A 16234-nucleotide genomic window follows, 5' to 3' on the forward strand; every position below is an offset into this window, starting at 1 on the left:
GTACATGAGGGTTAATCCTTTATCTATGACGCTTTAGCAAATGTAATGGTGAATAAAAGCGTTTGCTTTCATTTCGAATTTGACCAAAAAGCAGCCAATATACACACGAGTGTGTAAAGTATATCGGAGCAATCTATCGGACCGCTAAAGCTCACTTGTAATAGTAATTACAGTAAACATAATTATATTTTTAGAATTTCTTGCCCTACAAACAACCCAGTAGGAGTCACAATGTGCCTCTTTGGTGCCAGTTTATGTGTGTGTGATAAGTGTATACATGTATGTATGTGTGTGTGTGTGTGCGCCAAGTTGTAGCCACTTTTGAATGTGTGCAGCGTTTTGTTTTTTAGCCGCTGTCGGAATATCCGGGCTGACTGTCTTGGCGTTTTTATTGCCAGCAATTAAGTTAATAGGCAATAAAGCTTTTGGATTTGCCAGCCTCGTGGGTGGCGGCGCACTCCCAAACTGCGAACACTTAATGGCTGCCAGTGACTAACTCTCTCCCTTCCCCCTCTCTCACTCTATCTCTCTCACTCTCTTGTACACTTTTTTCTTGCAGGCGAACATCCAGCGGCTATGCATCATGGACATGCCAAGCCGCTTCAGCCGCCCGCGCTCATCCTGCTCCTGCTGCTCAGCGGCTGCCTGCTGCTCCTGCAGCGCAACAGACGCCAGACGCGCCAAACCAACAGCAACTACTACTACAGACCCCTCAGCACCCACCAATGCCAACAACAACATATATTGGCAGCTTCAGCTGCAGCAGCAGCAGCAGCAGCAGCAGCAGCGACAACAACAACAGCAACTCCACAACGAATCCATTGCAGTTGCTCTGCCCAGCAGCTGCAGCTGCAGCGTCGCAGCCGACGCCTCTGCCTGGACAGCAGCGCTCTGCCGGCGACATAGCTGCCCGACTGCAATCGCAGTCGCAGTCACGGTCGGCGTTGCCAGCGTCGACTTCGTCATTGTCTCGCAGCGTTGCCAACTTTCTAAGTACTGCGCCATTTTGTTATTGCATTCATTCGCATTTTGTGTTTATTTATTTCAAATCTTTTACTTTGTTTATTGTTTTTTTTTTTGAAGAAGAAGGAGAAGAATTTGAATTTATGCGGCGTCTTGTTTTTTTGAATTTATACAACTGTACGGCGTGGGCTACACGTGTGCGTGCGTGTGCGCGCGTGGGCGTGGCAGCGCGCTGTAGCTTATCCTGGTATCACTAAATTAAGTAGATTATATTAACGTGTACATTGCCAGGGCAGCGGCATGAAAACGAGAGAAGAGGACGGCGACGCTTAAAAGCTTTGCCATTCAACAGTTGAGGAGCAAGCGGGCCTCGGAAAATACACAGATGTGAGGGGAAGGAACTATCGGTTAAATCATTTCAGTATTCAACTTCATTTAATGTTGTATAAAGTTAATTAGACCCCTCTCTCATAACATTTCTCAGTTACAAGCTACAAACTCTTTATATTAAGCCCACTTAACTTTTTCATGCGTTCAGCACTCTATTTCAGTTGAAATCGTGAATGTTAAACATTATTTTTATTTATCAAGTGCCCATTATTTAACATATACATATGTTAGTAAGCTTTTTTGTAGCAAAAACGCGACCCAAAGTGGTAAATAAAAGTAAACAAATTTCCAGGCAGATACAAAATTCGGGTTGGTTTTCCATCATCTATAATTTGTTGCCAAGTTCTTCATAGAGTTTCTCCTTTGCTTTCCATTTGTATTTGATTTGAAGAACAATTTCGCAGCCTAAATTTAAATTTTTTTAAAGGTAGTATTATTCGCCATTCTTACCCGACATGTAGGGATATAGGAGGTGCTACTCTGATCTCTAATTTTCATGTTTGATGCGCTGGCCAGCAAAATTTATCAATTTTTCTAAAAAACGAAACCAAAAAAGAAACATTACTTAAAAATATGAAATCTTAATGTTTAGGTCGACTTACACATGCTGCACTAGAGGCATGTAAAAAAAAGATAACTAAGTACTATAAACACACATACGCCAACACACACACACACACACACATACATACACTTCCACTCTGACTCACAAACACACACACAAACTCTTAGAGACACTCCTTGTAAATAAGAACTAAAACAAATTTCCTTCTAGCTAAAAGTTAAATGTCAAACAAGCATACGGTTTTTTTTTTATTAATCTCTTTCCTTTCCTGTTCGACCTTTCATGTTTCCACCTTTCCCATTCAACTCTTTGCTCGTCCTTGTCGTCCTTTGTCGTCGTCATTGATAGGCAGCAACTAGTGAAGACACGTGCGAAACATTTTCTAGTACAAGTTAAGCTATGAATGTCTAAATATATAGTAAATTACATACAAGCATACATACGTGCATAAATAAATTATATAAATAAATATATATAAATATATATAGTATATATATACATAAACGGAGGTACATGAAGCAGCTGTGGACGCTGCCATAGATACAATTTTTTTTTGCTCTCTCTTGTGTCGTACGATATTTAGCTTAAGCTCAAGACTTTATTATAGTATAACTGAAAGGAATAAGTGAACAGCTGCAAATGAAGATAACTTTAGAATTCATCACAGTTGTTGTTGTTGTTGTTGCTGCTGCTGTTGTTGTTGTTGTGCTCTATTTGCTTATACTTTGCAATGCAAAACTGTTGCGAAGCAACAGGCATTGACAAAACGGAAATACGGAGAATAAAGCTTCAAGTGCGCCCTGCGTCCGTTTCATGTTGGCATATCGTGTGCAATCTTTTAACCCTTCACATTGTTCTCCATCTAATTCTCAATTGATTTTTAATTGTTTGCCAAAGCAAAAGCAACAACACCAACAACAGCAACAACAACAACTGACAACGGCAGCTGCAGCTGCAAATCTTGTAAATAAAAGTGCATACGATTTTTTTTGCCAGACATACTCGTATGTAATTGCATATTGAACTATAAAATAGTGAGTTTCCATTGTGTATGTAAGCTAAATTGTTGTTGTACGTTTGATAACTAAACAAGATGACTAAACAAATGAATGGAAGTGGAATAAAGCAGATGTGGAGAAACTTACAGAACTTACAGAAAATCAAAAAATGAATATAAAGTGAAATGAAAATGTTATTCAAGAATATTTATGATAAGCGTCAGTGTGTGTCATACTCAACACTTGAATGTGAAATATGTCGAGCACATTTTCACTTCTCTCTTTGCCCCTCACCTACTCACCTACTCACTCACTCACTCACCACCTCTCACATGCCACCTTATTTCCTCGCATTCGAAGTGAAAGGAAATAGGAAGAACAACAGGATTGATTCGAAAGTTGAGCCAAGACAAGGCTTAACAGAGTCCGCAAGCCTGAATTCTTTCAGCCATTTTTTCACTTCCCTCCATTTTCGCTGCCTTGTTTCGTTTTCACAACACACTCTATAAATCGCACCTCAACTCTAAGCTTAAGACAAAGCTTTGCGCAAAGGTAACTCCAGATATTCTCACAATACTGCAGACTACTCGGAGGGGGGAGTAGGAAGAGTGGCAGGCCCAGTTAGCACTACAGAAGACGATTCCCAAGAAGTGTGGAAGTCTTCAAGTCCACATTCAGTTTGCCTCTCCTGCTCTTTCTCTCGTCCTTTCTCTCTTCCTCCAGCACTTTTCACGCAACATATTCACTTGAAAAAGAGATGGAAAAATAGCAGCAATTACGAAATAATAATAATAAACCTTTCAACTATATATATACCTATGGATATAGATATGTGTATTTAGAATGAGGCTAAGTACAGATAGCAGCAACAAAAACCAAAAAATATATTTTATAAATGTGATGACGTTTAGCAAATTAAATATTTATTGAATACAACTAAGAGCAAACAGAAAACCAAAGACCAAAAACAATTCATCAACGATCATTATGCGCTGCAAGGCGAACAAGATGAGGCGTCCACGCCCCACCCCGCCCCCTCTCCCACACAAAACACACACTCAGATACTCACATATGTATGTATTTGTTATTGTAAGAGAAAAAGTAAGAAAACGGTCGGCGAGCCGATGCTAAATAATGCTTTCTCCTGTGAACAAATAAATAAATAAATAACTAAATAAATATATATTTAAAACATGTGGACGAAGCATTGAAAAACGAAAACAAAAAAATAGTAAGCTAAAAATTAATTGTAAATGTTTTTTTTTTCGTCTACTCGCGTGCACTCGCCTAAAAAAAAACCAAAAGAAACAAATGAATAACAAATTGAAGAAGAAGGCGGAAAGCAGAAGGTTAAGAAGGGAGGAATAAGAAACTAAAAGTTACATCGGCTAATAAATGTTTAATTGTTTATATATACGAGTATAGGAAAAATTGAATAAAATTCAACGTAAGCGAGAGGAACCGAAACCGTTTGGCGAAATTCACACACACACACACGTTTATATGAATATGAATGTATGAGTAAGGTGAAACATTAAGTCCATGTTGCAAGAGGCAGAGCTATATACATACACACACACACACACACACACACACACACACCTATGCATGTATGCACACACATACACTTATGCATAACAGACCCACTACAGATGGAGTGGTGTGCGTGTGTGTGTGTGTGTGTGTGTATCATTAAATAAACAGAAACAAATACTTAAATGATAAGCCATAATTAAAAATGTGTTGAATTTTTTTTTAAATTAGTGTTAATTAAAGGTAAACTACAACATACCTACATACGAGTACATGTATGTATGTATGAGGAAGAAGGCAGAGGGGAATTTTTAAATTAAATACGTTAAATACAATTTTAAGCATAAACAAAGCGCGCAACGCAAACAATTTTAATGCGGTTTAAAACAACAGCAAACAACAACAACAAAAGCAACAACTCTGCACACATTTAAAAAAATAAAAATAAATTGTGTTGCACGAGCGGCAAATTAATAATATCGAATGAAAACAGAAACTGAAACAGGAATAGCAAAAGCAAAAGCAAAAACGACAACAGCAGAGAAGAGAAAAGGGTAAGAAGGCAACCACAGAGATGGCAGAAAAAATTATAAATAAATTACGTAAAATTTAAGTGAAATAAATTAAGGCGAGCGCAGCATGGATGTTGAAATGAGACAAAAAATAATAATAAAAACCAACAACAACAACAACAAACTAAGAGATTCAACATATGAATTCAATAAAAGTGTAATAAAAAAACAAAAATCAAAATCGTATTTTATTTAAACACTTTGATCTTTCAAGCTCTGAAATGAATGCATGATGGACGGACATCAATAATGGTAATCTGTATGGAAGCGAATCGAATCGAATCAAATTAATTTTCAGAAAAAACTATTCGACGATGAGTTCATGAGTTCAAAATGCAACATTTTACAGTCATCGACAAAAAAGTAAGTAGCTAAGGAAGTGGAAACATGGATATCAAATTGTCTATTTAGAGTACATGATATATGTATATATTCTGTTCTATAGCTTTAGCCCCTAAAGAAAACGTAACTACCATACGAAGTCAAAATAGTAATATAACATAAGAACAGAAGAGAAGGGTAGTGGCATCACGATCATGATCAACATTAAGTCGTGATTCGACATCATTTGAATTCTCTATTCAAATGCAAAAGGATTCAGTTATAAGTCTCAAGATCAAAGTTCCCAGTCCACGAAGTGGACTGGTTTCTGTTGCCATTTCTAGTAAGTTGCTTTTTAGATATTTTTTCTATGCATCGCCCAAAAAGAAAAGCCTGTGCTTACGGCACAGAAATCATTGAAGAATTCTTGAAAAAGCTTTTGATCCATTTTACAAGTAACCAATTAATTGGCGGACACATACATGTTTATTTTCCTCTTTCATTCAAAAATATCTATTCAATATCTAGCATTGAAAAGTGAAATCAAATTCAAATGCTTGCAAGGTTGTTTTAATTTCAAAGAAAACCTCGATTGTTTTATATAAGAAAATGAAGACAATGATTCCGATTTAAGGACCATTCTAACAAAATAAAGTCATTTAGAAATATCATAAATAATTTTAAAAAAAAGTATACTTTAAGCTAGCATTAAATAAATAAATAAATAAAAAAAAGTATGCCATTGCTATTACCCATGCTAAATCATAGTCCAACACAAAATAAAAAAATATAAATTTTTAAAATAAAAAAAGAAGAGAATTGAAGACCGGCTGCTTCCAGCACGGCCGAACGCAGAATGAGCGAATACTGTAGTTGCGTGTCCTTAAATACATTTTTCAACAAAGTTCTGCCATCGATAACATTCCGATAACGAATACAATTGTGACTGATAAAGGAGTCTTTGCTACAAATATAACCAAAAATTCGATAGACATTATCAGGATTCCCCCATTAGGCCTAAAACCATTTTCTAAGCTAAAATAAGAAAGGAATGCTGTTTTTATAGTAAAAAATGTTAAAGCAGCAAAATGTTAAAGCGAGCAGAGCATGGGCAGAAATTCGATACATGGCTATAGCTTTCTTCATATTAGACCTATCATGATGAAACTTGGCTTACGGATACATAATCAGTACCTGGATGTAAATACCAAATTGGAGTTTGAATTTCCAAGAAGTGTGGGAGTAAATATTTACTTCCATCAGACACGTTTCTTCACAGCCCAACAATTGTGAATTGGATTCGTATTGGGAACTCTGGCAACGCCAAACTAGTAGTCAGGGGTTTCTTTAAATTGTGGAATTATCCGTTAACCCCTGCTTGCCTTCCCCCTTCAAAAAGTGGCTGTAAAATATAAAATTAAAAACTACTGACACTGATCGACACCTTCTCATTGTGCTTTTCATTTGCTGGCCTTTCAATTAATTGCTGCACAACATTTGACACATGCGGCGGGCCATTTTAATTTATGCACAACCATAAAAAGTAAAAAAGGGTGAAAAAACTTAACAGCGATATTTCAAATAATATTGCATTTCATTAAAGCCGCTCCGTGAAAGTGTGTCCGTGTGCGGCGGTCTGCGTAAAAAAGTCTGCCAGCCAATTAATATTTGCCTCCCCTCTGGCGCTCAGTGTGGCAAAGTCGATTAGTATACTTGTGTGCGTGAAAAAAATAAATATCTAAAGTACTTCAGTGCTGAGGGCTTTTAGATGAGTACTCAGAGCCTCTTTAGAACTAAAAACAATAAACAGCAACTAATTTAGAAGAGTTATTAACTTAGTATGAACTCACTTTGAACGATGAATGATGGAGATACAGTTCATTTAATAGAGCATTAAACATAATATGCAATATGAACTATTACAGAAACCTTATTTATTAAAACACTTACTATAGTTCGATTAAAGGAATTACTAAATAATATGGCTTTACCTCCAAATTACACTCGGTGGCGTCACGTTCTGGCCGGAACTCCTCAACATTACCTAACGGCTGAGATCGAAAAGCAGGCGATCAATAAACATTTTCATTTATATTTCATTTATATTTGATTTTATATTTCATTTGTGTTGGCGAACGCGTTTGTGGACTTTTAGGAAAAATTAAAAAAAAAGTTAAATGGAGATACTCCAGCTTTACCCCGATGGACACCCACATATTACATAATATTATAAACAAGTTATAAATAGAAACATAGAAATAAAAGAAAACCAAAATGCATTTATTGTTTATACGATTTCGAATTGCGTCTCTTTTTCTTTATCTCAGCCAACAAATATATGGGATTTTGTCAGATTCAGTCAACAATAAGCCAGTGAACGTCTATATAATTGGCTTCTTTTCATTTGTAAGCAGATTTATTTATATATGAGTTTTCCATTTCCATTTCAAGGCACTAATTAATGACCCATTTGCGGCTACTTTTCAGTAATGTGAAACGAAAATGCCTCCAATTAGCTTTGTCTCACCCAATCAGCCGCAGTCCTTTTCTGTTAAATGTACTTTGAATATTAAATGCGCAGATAAATCTATTTGATTCGATTATTCATTCCCAGACATTTTATGACCATTTTTTGTCGCTATTGTTTTATTTCAATTGCGCTACCTTGTCCAATTTGGAATGTGTCGAGAGCAATCAAAGTATCAGTCACCCTTTTCAAAATAAGTAATCGAATTAGGGAAAGTTTGTTCGCTAATGGTTTTTATATTTGGGCCAATAAATCACGACATAACACTGCACTCCCAGTTCTGTTTCACTTGCCGTCGACACATCTCGAACTTACATACTATAAAATAAAAACGACAACAACAAACATATACACACAAGTATATAATATACATTTAAATATGTAGAGGAAAACTTTTTCGTGCTATTGTTAAGCAACAAATGCAATAAAATTCAGCATCAAAGGTAGTATTTTTAATGCAATGAATAATATGTTTAAAATTGCACTGGAAAATGCATTAACGAAACATGTCGCAAAACGGCAAAAAGTAAATGCATTATTTATTTTTGTCGGAGAACACTCTGCCCTGCCACCACGCTGCGGCCCATCGAGCCACCGAACCACCGATCCACCGACCTAGAAGGTAGCGTTCTGTGCGGCAGGCGAAGCCACGCCCCGACATTAATCAAAGGCCTCTCAGTTATTAATTTGCAATATTTTAAGCCATTTGCAAAACATTTCGCCATGTTTCTCTTGTTTTTCATTTTTTTTCTGCACCATTCCAAGCTCTTCAAGAGGCCGCATTGGAGGCTCATTATGCAAACATTAAATAAAATGCCGATTAAACTTTAAAATATAACGCTTAACTAATTAACTTAATATGCACGATTCCCTCTCTCTCTCTCTCGCTCTCTCTCTGTGTGTGTTGTGTGTGTGTGTGTGTGTGTGTGTGTGTGTGTGAGAGTGGAATTTTATTTCATTTATTGCCATTTGCATTTACATTAATATATCTGCTCCTTGACAGTGGCCAGCAAAGGAAGTTCTCGTGCTTGGCAGCGAATGTCGCTCCCATGATTTAAAAGTGTCATGCATTATGTAAATTGATTTAAATGCAACACCAGCACCAACAACAACAACAACAACATCAACAACAACAGCAACAAAGTTGCGAGTATATAACGCAGCTGACAATGCCAAACAGAACCGAATGGGGTAAAAGAGCTGCATTGGACCGCAATCGCAATGCAAATTGAAGCGCCTAGTAAATTAAAAATTAATTACGATAAATCAAAATGAAGTGGACGGCAGTGGCGCCGGCAGCGTGCAACATTCAACAGTCAGGCAACAGTTGTTGGTCAACAAAGGAACGAAATTCGTTAAACAAATAAAAATGCAATTAAAACAAATTTGGCAAATGTGCCTCCGGCAATAATGGATCTCTCAAATATTTTCATTGTAAGGTGGTTTCTAATAATCTAATAATCGCATCAGTCATTTAGCTATACATATTTAATTTGAAGAAGTTTCCTATACATTTAAATAACTTTAAATGAAAATATTGAATTGAGAAAGGACATTATTTTTCCGCTGATCCAAACACAATGGGAGAAACAATCAATATGGCAATTATTCTGTTTCAATTTAACCACAAATGGAAACAAAGCATAAGTATTCCAACTAACGATAGGATAAGGAAAACAACTGCTATAAAAATGAAGGTTTTTCCCATTCATAAACACCTTTTCAAAAACACTCTTTCTTGCACTCTTATACAAATACTGAGTGCAATGCTACTTAAGTTGGGTGTCCAATACGCATTTCAAATAGATTGTCTGGCCAGGTAACTACTCAAGGCCATTCGAATGCATAGAAAACATAATTCTGTTTGTTTTCAAACAGACACAAGATTTTTGTTGAAATCCTCTGCTTGTGGTTTGAATGATATAACTTTTGCAAAGTGTAGATTCCCCAGTAGCAGTAATCGCAAGAGAATACGTGTTTTCCAAGTCCTTCAGCCACCTCCAATTAAATTTCTTTTGCTGTGCAGGGAGGCTCTCCAAATAGCGAACTGGCGCAGTTGCTTTGGCAACAGCAATCTCGTACACTCGTGTGCTCGTAATATGAGGCATTGCTTATGTTCCCTTCCGGTTGGGCACAGTTCAATTATATAGCCTCCGGCCTCATAAAGATGCCCCAACTGCATACTTGACGGGCATTTCTCATTTTTCCCAAAAATTTGCTATTTCTGTGCGTCAAGGCTCATAATTATGGCATGGTTGCCCCAGTAACGTTTTCTGTTTGGCAGCCCGCCCACATAAGCACTTACTATATGGTATGTACACATACATATGTATATGTATATGTATGCATATTCGCTCACATATGTATGTATAGTACATATGTGGCCCTGAAGCATCTCAGTGATACGCAGACACAGAGACAGACACAGCCACAGCGACACTCGGCCAAGCTCCAACGCTTACATCTGTGCTATGATCAAATGCTGTCGCTCTCGAAGTGGCCAAGTGTTCCGGTTAATTGCTTCCTTGCCGACCTCTCCCAATTAGCTGCGCTTATTTTACCAGCTTGAGTGGTTGGTGGTCCTGCAGAGTGGTCTGCATTTATCCGATGCGAAATCAATTGAGGATGCTGACCATCCTGACAACGTGGTTGCGACCACAGAGGGAGTCGCATTGTTGTTTCGTTCGTTTGATGGTTTCCATTCATTTCCCCCTCCACCTTCTCAGTTCTCCTCATTTCTAATTGTTTTCGCTCTTTCCAATTCTTTCTCTCGGACTCCCTCTTTATGGTTTCTTTTTTCTTTTTTTAAGCTGGCCTCTAGTTCTGTTGCTTTAAAATAGTTCTTCATTTGCATTCCTAGTTTCTCTCTTGTTCAGAAATTATCTCTGGTCTTGCATTTTATTTCGCCTTTCTCAAAGTAATATTTCTTGAAGTGTTTTTTTTACTCTAATCTAAAACTCCTTTTGGCTCATCGACATCTTTATCTTCCGTCCTTTGCAATGTCTATCCTCATTTTTCGTTCTCTTTTACTACATTTTAATATCCTTTATTATATTTTTAAATATTCCTGCCAAGTGTTTCTGTTTAGCATTCATTTTTATTGAGTTTTCTCTCAGCTTTTGTTTATTTTTGGCAATCTATCGGAACTTTCTCTCTACATCCTTAGAAGGTCCCTCTCCACTTGCTTGACCTTCTTCAACCAAACACTCGTATTCAATTGCTCAGCTGCTCTGCTCGCTGTTTTAATCTCTTTGTCTTCCCGCACCATTCCGTCTGTCATTCACTCAATAAATAAGCTGCGGCCAGCTGCGTCAGCCAACCCTCTCCCTTTCTTCATCTTTCCATCTCGTTCACTCTATCTCTCTCTCTCTCAGTCCCTCCTGCCTGGACATTTTATCTTGTTGGACCAGTTTTAAGCATTTGTCGCTGCTTTTTATTATTTCCGCTCGTTTAATTTTTCATGCTTTCTTTATTCTATATGCCAAGTATTTTAACAAATTTTACAACTTTTTAAGCGTCCCCTGTCGCCCCCCACCCCCCCCCCCACCCGCCTACCCGGCCGCTGAGAACGCTTCATCTACTTCGGCTTTTGGTGTCTTACGCCCCAGCGTCAAGGATACTGAATGGATACTGGATGGCGGGTCTGTTGTTTGCCTAGCGCCTATTCAAGCCTCCTCCCCCCTCCCCCCCTTGCTCCCGCTCTCTCTTTCCTCTTTCTCTCTATCTCGCTCTCTTTCTCTCCATTTCTTCGCTTCACGCTAAACGCTTGCTAGCATATTTGTTGGCCATAAATTAACACGCCGCGCTCGCTTAATCTTTTTATGGCCTGACCCCCAACCCTGAAAAATTTAATAATTTGCTCAACATTAACCACTTGGCGGCCTGTTGTTGTTGTTGTTGTTGTTGCTGTTGCTGTTGACTCGCCAGCCTTGGCCAACACTTGTCCTGTGTCCTGCCGCTTCTATATTGTTGCTCCTGCTGCCTTAGCTGTTGTCAACTTGAACGCTTTTCATTTCGCTTGGCTCGCGACCGCGGCCTGTTTGCTGCTAATTATAAGGGGATTATTTGCTTATCCTTAGCCGAAGCGCATAAATAAAGTTCTCGTCCTCGTTCTCGCTCTTGCTCATGCCACCTGCCCGCGCCCACGCCCACGTCCACGTCCACCCCCACCCCCACCTTTACTCCGACCGCTGTCCACGCCGCTAATTGTGAACAGGCCGCCAGCATTGGCAAGAATTGCCACCTCAGTTGACCCGACCTGGACGGACCATCGTCATGGCCAGGCTTATTGTAGTGGCGCCAACAGAAAGGTTGCCACAGCGCCTCAATCTTTGCCCTCACCTAGAGATGGGCACGAGATAAGAATGGAAAGAAGGAAAAGGGCATATCACAAATTCTAAAAATATGTAGCTCACTGTTATTGAGGTAAGATAATCTGAATATTCAACGCCATAAACATTTCCATTTGCTAACTAGATGTGAATAGGACTTGGTTCTTCTATCGATATAGCTTTCTATTGTTTTATGCATCTATCCAGATAACTATCAAGAAACTATCTATCTGTCTACCTATGAATAAAAAACGGAGTTAAAATAAAATACATTTAAGCTTAAAATACTTGTATGTTGTCGTCTTCTACTACATATCTATATATAGTATATAAATATCTGATAATAAAAATATATGTAGTACATAAATAAGTCATTGTTATCTGATAATAAAAAAAATTAGTCTAGTTAGTCTATAAAGCCTATTCCGTGTTACCGATCTGAACGTCAAATGAACACTTATTCAGCATTATATGTAAGTCGTCAGAGCTCGAAAAAACAAACAACAAAATGAAAAAAAAATACATTTCAAGATATATTGAATTAAATGATTTGCGCAAACAACTCTGAGATACCCAATTTATTTTAGTTAAATATTTATTATTTTAATTGGACATCCAAAAAAAAAAACAAGCCTATGAGCATTAGTCGGAATTCATTCTCGATAAAGATGTTATTGTAAACTTGAAGACCACTCTGGTCTACTGACTCACAATTTCACTTTCAATCAAATGACAATAATTTGGAATAGTAAGTATATTATGATGCTGGTTAGTCTTGATAGAGCTTCTTTCCTGCTTTAAGTGCGGAAATGTATTTATTTATCATTCCATTAATTAATTGTATGTGTAGTATTCAGAACATTGCAAAAGTTTGACTCACGCAGCAGGTCCTTTACTCACGCACTCGGCTCTGGCTCTGACCATTACATGTCGGGCAGGTGTCTCATAATTTGCCATTGTTGCAAGCGTTTTCGTTGCCAACATAGTTGCTGCCTACTATACTTGTCTTTCTTGTTGTTGCTGCTGCTGCTGCTGTTGTTGTTGTTGTTGTTATTGCTTTTACCATTGTTGTTGCTCTTGCTGTAAATTAAGCGCCAGGCACTCGACATAAATTCGCAATTAAAAGCGTAATAAGCATTTGTGCCGCTTGAGCTATGCATAACCATTTTTTTTTTTTGTTTTTTGTTTTTTCCTGTTGTTGTTTGTTTGTGTTGTTTCTGTTTTCTTAGCAGCCCCGCAAGGCACCGCAAACACTAAGCCCCACGCCCCACGTCCCTTCGACTGGCCAGCGTGTGTATTGTCAGCGCCTTTTGGCAACGTCGTTAAGCAAAATTCATGTTCGTTCTCATTGTACAATGTTCCGACTTTTGTTTATAGTGTGCAATCGCAATAAAACATGAGGAACTAAATGCCTGGGTGCCAAGATGCGAGCGGTGGGGCAATTAAAAGCGTGCCTCAAGTTCACACACACACTCGCACTCACACACACACTCACACTCACACTCGCACTCGCACTCACACTCGTGCAGAGGTACGCATAAACAAATTATATGCGCATTTAATGAAGTGCACACACGCACACCCACTCAAACAGTCGCTTCACACATGCTACGTGCAGTCATTAAGCAAAAGGCATACACCTACCCGCAGACCAACCACTCCACACCACACTCAACCACCACCCATCAACCACCACCCATCAGCATTATAGCAGCAGCAGGCAGCCAGAGTACCTGTGCTCGCTAAGGTCACGCGGCAGCTGGCCGAAAGGTCACTTAAGCAAAATGAAATGAATAAATGCATGAGTCCAACGAATGACCAACAAACTAAATAGCGAAGGCAGCATTTTGAAGCATCCCTCACGCATCTCAAGAACCCCACAGGTGGAGAGTAGAGCCGCCATTTTCCCAAAACCCAGCTTCAACAATTGAGAGCAACCTTCTAAAGGATTGGCAGAAGTTTACTTGAACCAAGATTTTGATTTTCAGTTATACTTGTATTAGAAGAGACAATGCATTTTAAAAACTACAAGTAATAAGAGCTCTATTCATGCAAAAATATAGTTATCCACTAACTACACATGTATGCTGTTTCTTTTCTAATTATAGTATTTATACATACTCCTTCATTGATTGTAATACCTTAAGATCCTGGCTAACCCTGTTAGCTGTAAGTTTCTAACTTTAGGCTAGCATTACATAAATAAATAAATAAAATAGTTAGTCAATGCAGCAAACCTCTATGGGAATTACTTTTGCAAGCGTCTGACGCCTGCTTCAGATATGTGCTTCCAAAAATAGCTGCATATTTTTCAAACATTTCCAATCTTTCAATTTTATTGCTAGTTCTTCAATTAATAAATCCTTTGTGCCCATGTACTTAATTTCTTTTGAGAAAATTCTTTTTCAAACTGTATTTGCCGCAGAGGATTCCAAAATTGAGCTTACATTTTCAAACGAATGCTTCACAAAATATCGTCATAGTGGATAGTTGTGTGCATACAATGCTCTTTAATGCTCTCATTTTTTTAGAGCATGTACTTTGTAATTGTCATGAGTTTGTTGGCTCGTGAGTGCTCATGAAGTGCTCGTGAACTGTGCGGCTATGTAAATAGCAGTCATCTCTTTTGCTTTACGATGATTCTTTGGTCAGTTGTGGTGGCCTCGTTGCACAGTTAAACGTTTTGTAATGGTCGTCGTCGTCGTCGTCGTCGTCGTCGCTGAGGTGACCCTCTCCTTTGTTAGTTCCGTCACCCCCCCTCCACCCCTCTGTGCACTAAGCTCACTGGATTGAAACTTAATTGCAAATTGTAACGAACACTCGCAGCAATAACAATAATTCTAACAGGTTTTCTGCAGCACTGAAAGCTGAGAGCGCAACATGTTACATTGCCCTTCTCTGCCCCTACTCGACGCCATATTTGAGTTAATGTGCCGCACCATGCCCCAACCCCCATCCCCCATCCCAACCCGCTCCCCTCCTCCGCCACTCTTCACTCGACACTCTCCTTTAGTGCACGGTGCTGTGCCACTTTCGAATGCTCGAAGATTTATGCGCGACAGACTGAAATTAGAAACGTTTTTCTCTTCTGCTTTCGCTTTGAGTGTGTTGCTTTTGTTGTTGTGTTGTTGTGTTGTTGCTGCTGCTGTTGCGTGTATGTGCCAATGTATATGAGTTTATGTGTATGTGTGTGTGTGTGTCCTTTGCTTTATGTGTGCCACAATCGGTGGCACAGTTTCGGCTTGTCATGCCTTTTGCCGGCGTGTAAACAAAACCATAGAGTGCAGAAATTTAATGTGCCAAGTGAGCAGCTGGCTGGGTCGCCACTGGAAATGCCCGCCAGTAACTGAAGCAGTTGGCAGTAGCAGCAGCAGTTGGCAGTAGCTAGAGGTAGTGGTAGGAGCAGTGGTAGGAGCAGTAACTGTTGGCAGCTGCTGTGCGACAAGTGCACTTTATTAGCGGCCTTTCATTTGACTTCAGAGAGAGGGAGAGAGAGAGAGAGAGAGAGAAAGCGCGCTGCCCGTGCGTTCAGTCAGCCAGTGAGTCATTCAGTCATTTGGCCATTCAGTCATTCAGTCAGTTTGTCAGTCATTCGGCCGGCCGTTCATTTCAGGTTTGCTCGCATTTGGCATAAATACGCTCATTAAAGGCACATTGACATGACTGCGACTGGCGCTGCGCCTTGACATGCTTGAACGCCTTGTCCTCACACACACACACACACACACACACACACATACGGAAACACAAACACATACTTACGTACTCTCAGCTAAAGTGAACATGTTTTATAATAAACACTGCCATCACAATTTCAACGATCTTCATCAACATTACACAAATCTAGTAAATAAATGTATGCTGCTTTAATAATCTGGTGTCCTGCGCTCTCGAAGTTATATGTATTGTGCTATTATTTTGCCGGACTGGCATTTAAAATTTCCCCCACCGGGTTGGAGATTTCCCTCTTTTTCTTTTCGTCTCCCTCTTTCCACCTTTCTCTTTCCCTGTTTCTCCATCTCTCTTTCCTTTT

The 16234-nt window shown here is 38.9% G+C and overlaps 1 protein-coding gene across 1 annotated transcript in view; it reads left to right on the top strand.

Moving 5' to 3' along the window:
* Positions 1–16234, top strand: part of LOC115629778 (zwei Ig domain protein zig-8) — a 117081-nt gene that overhangs the window by 95547 nt on the left and 5300 nt on the right. The window contains exon 6 of the mRNA XM_030526333.1: positions 560–826. Coding sequence (XP_030382193.1) covers positions 560–826 — 267 coding nt within the window. The remainder of the gene's footprint in view (positions 1–559; positions 827–16234) is intronic.

The sequence above is a fragment of the Scaptodrosophila lebanonensis genome, unplaced genomic scaffold (genome assembly GCF_003285725.1).
Source record: "Scaptodrosophila lebanonensis strain 11010-0011.00,11010-0021.00 unplaced genomic scaffold, SlebRS2 tig00000165-arrow-arrow-pilon, whole genome shotgun sequence".
Taxonomy (NCBI): Eukaryota; Metazoa; Arthropoda; class Insecta; order Diptera; family Drosophilidae; genus Scaptodrosophila; species Scaptodrosophila lebanonensis.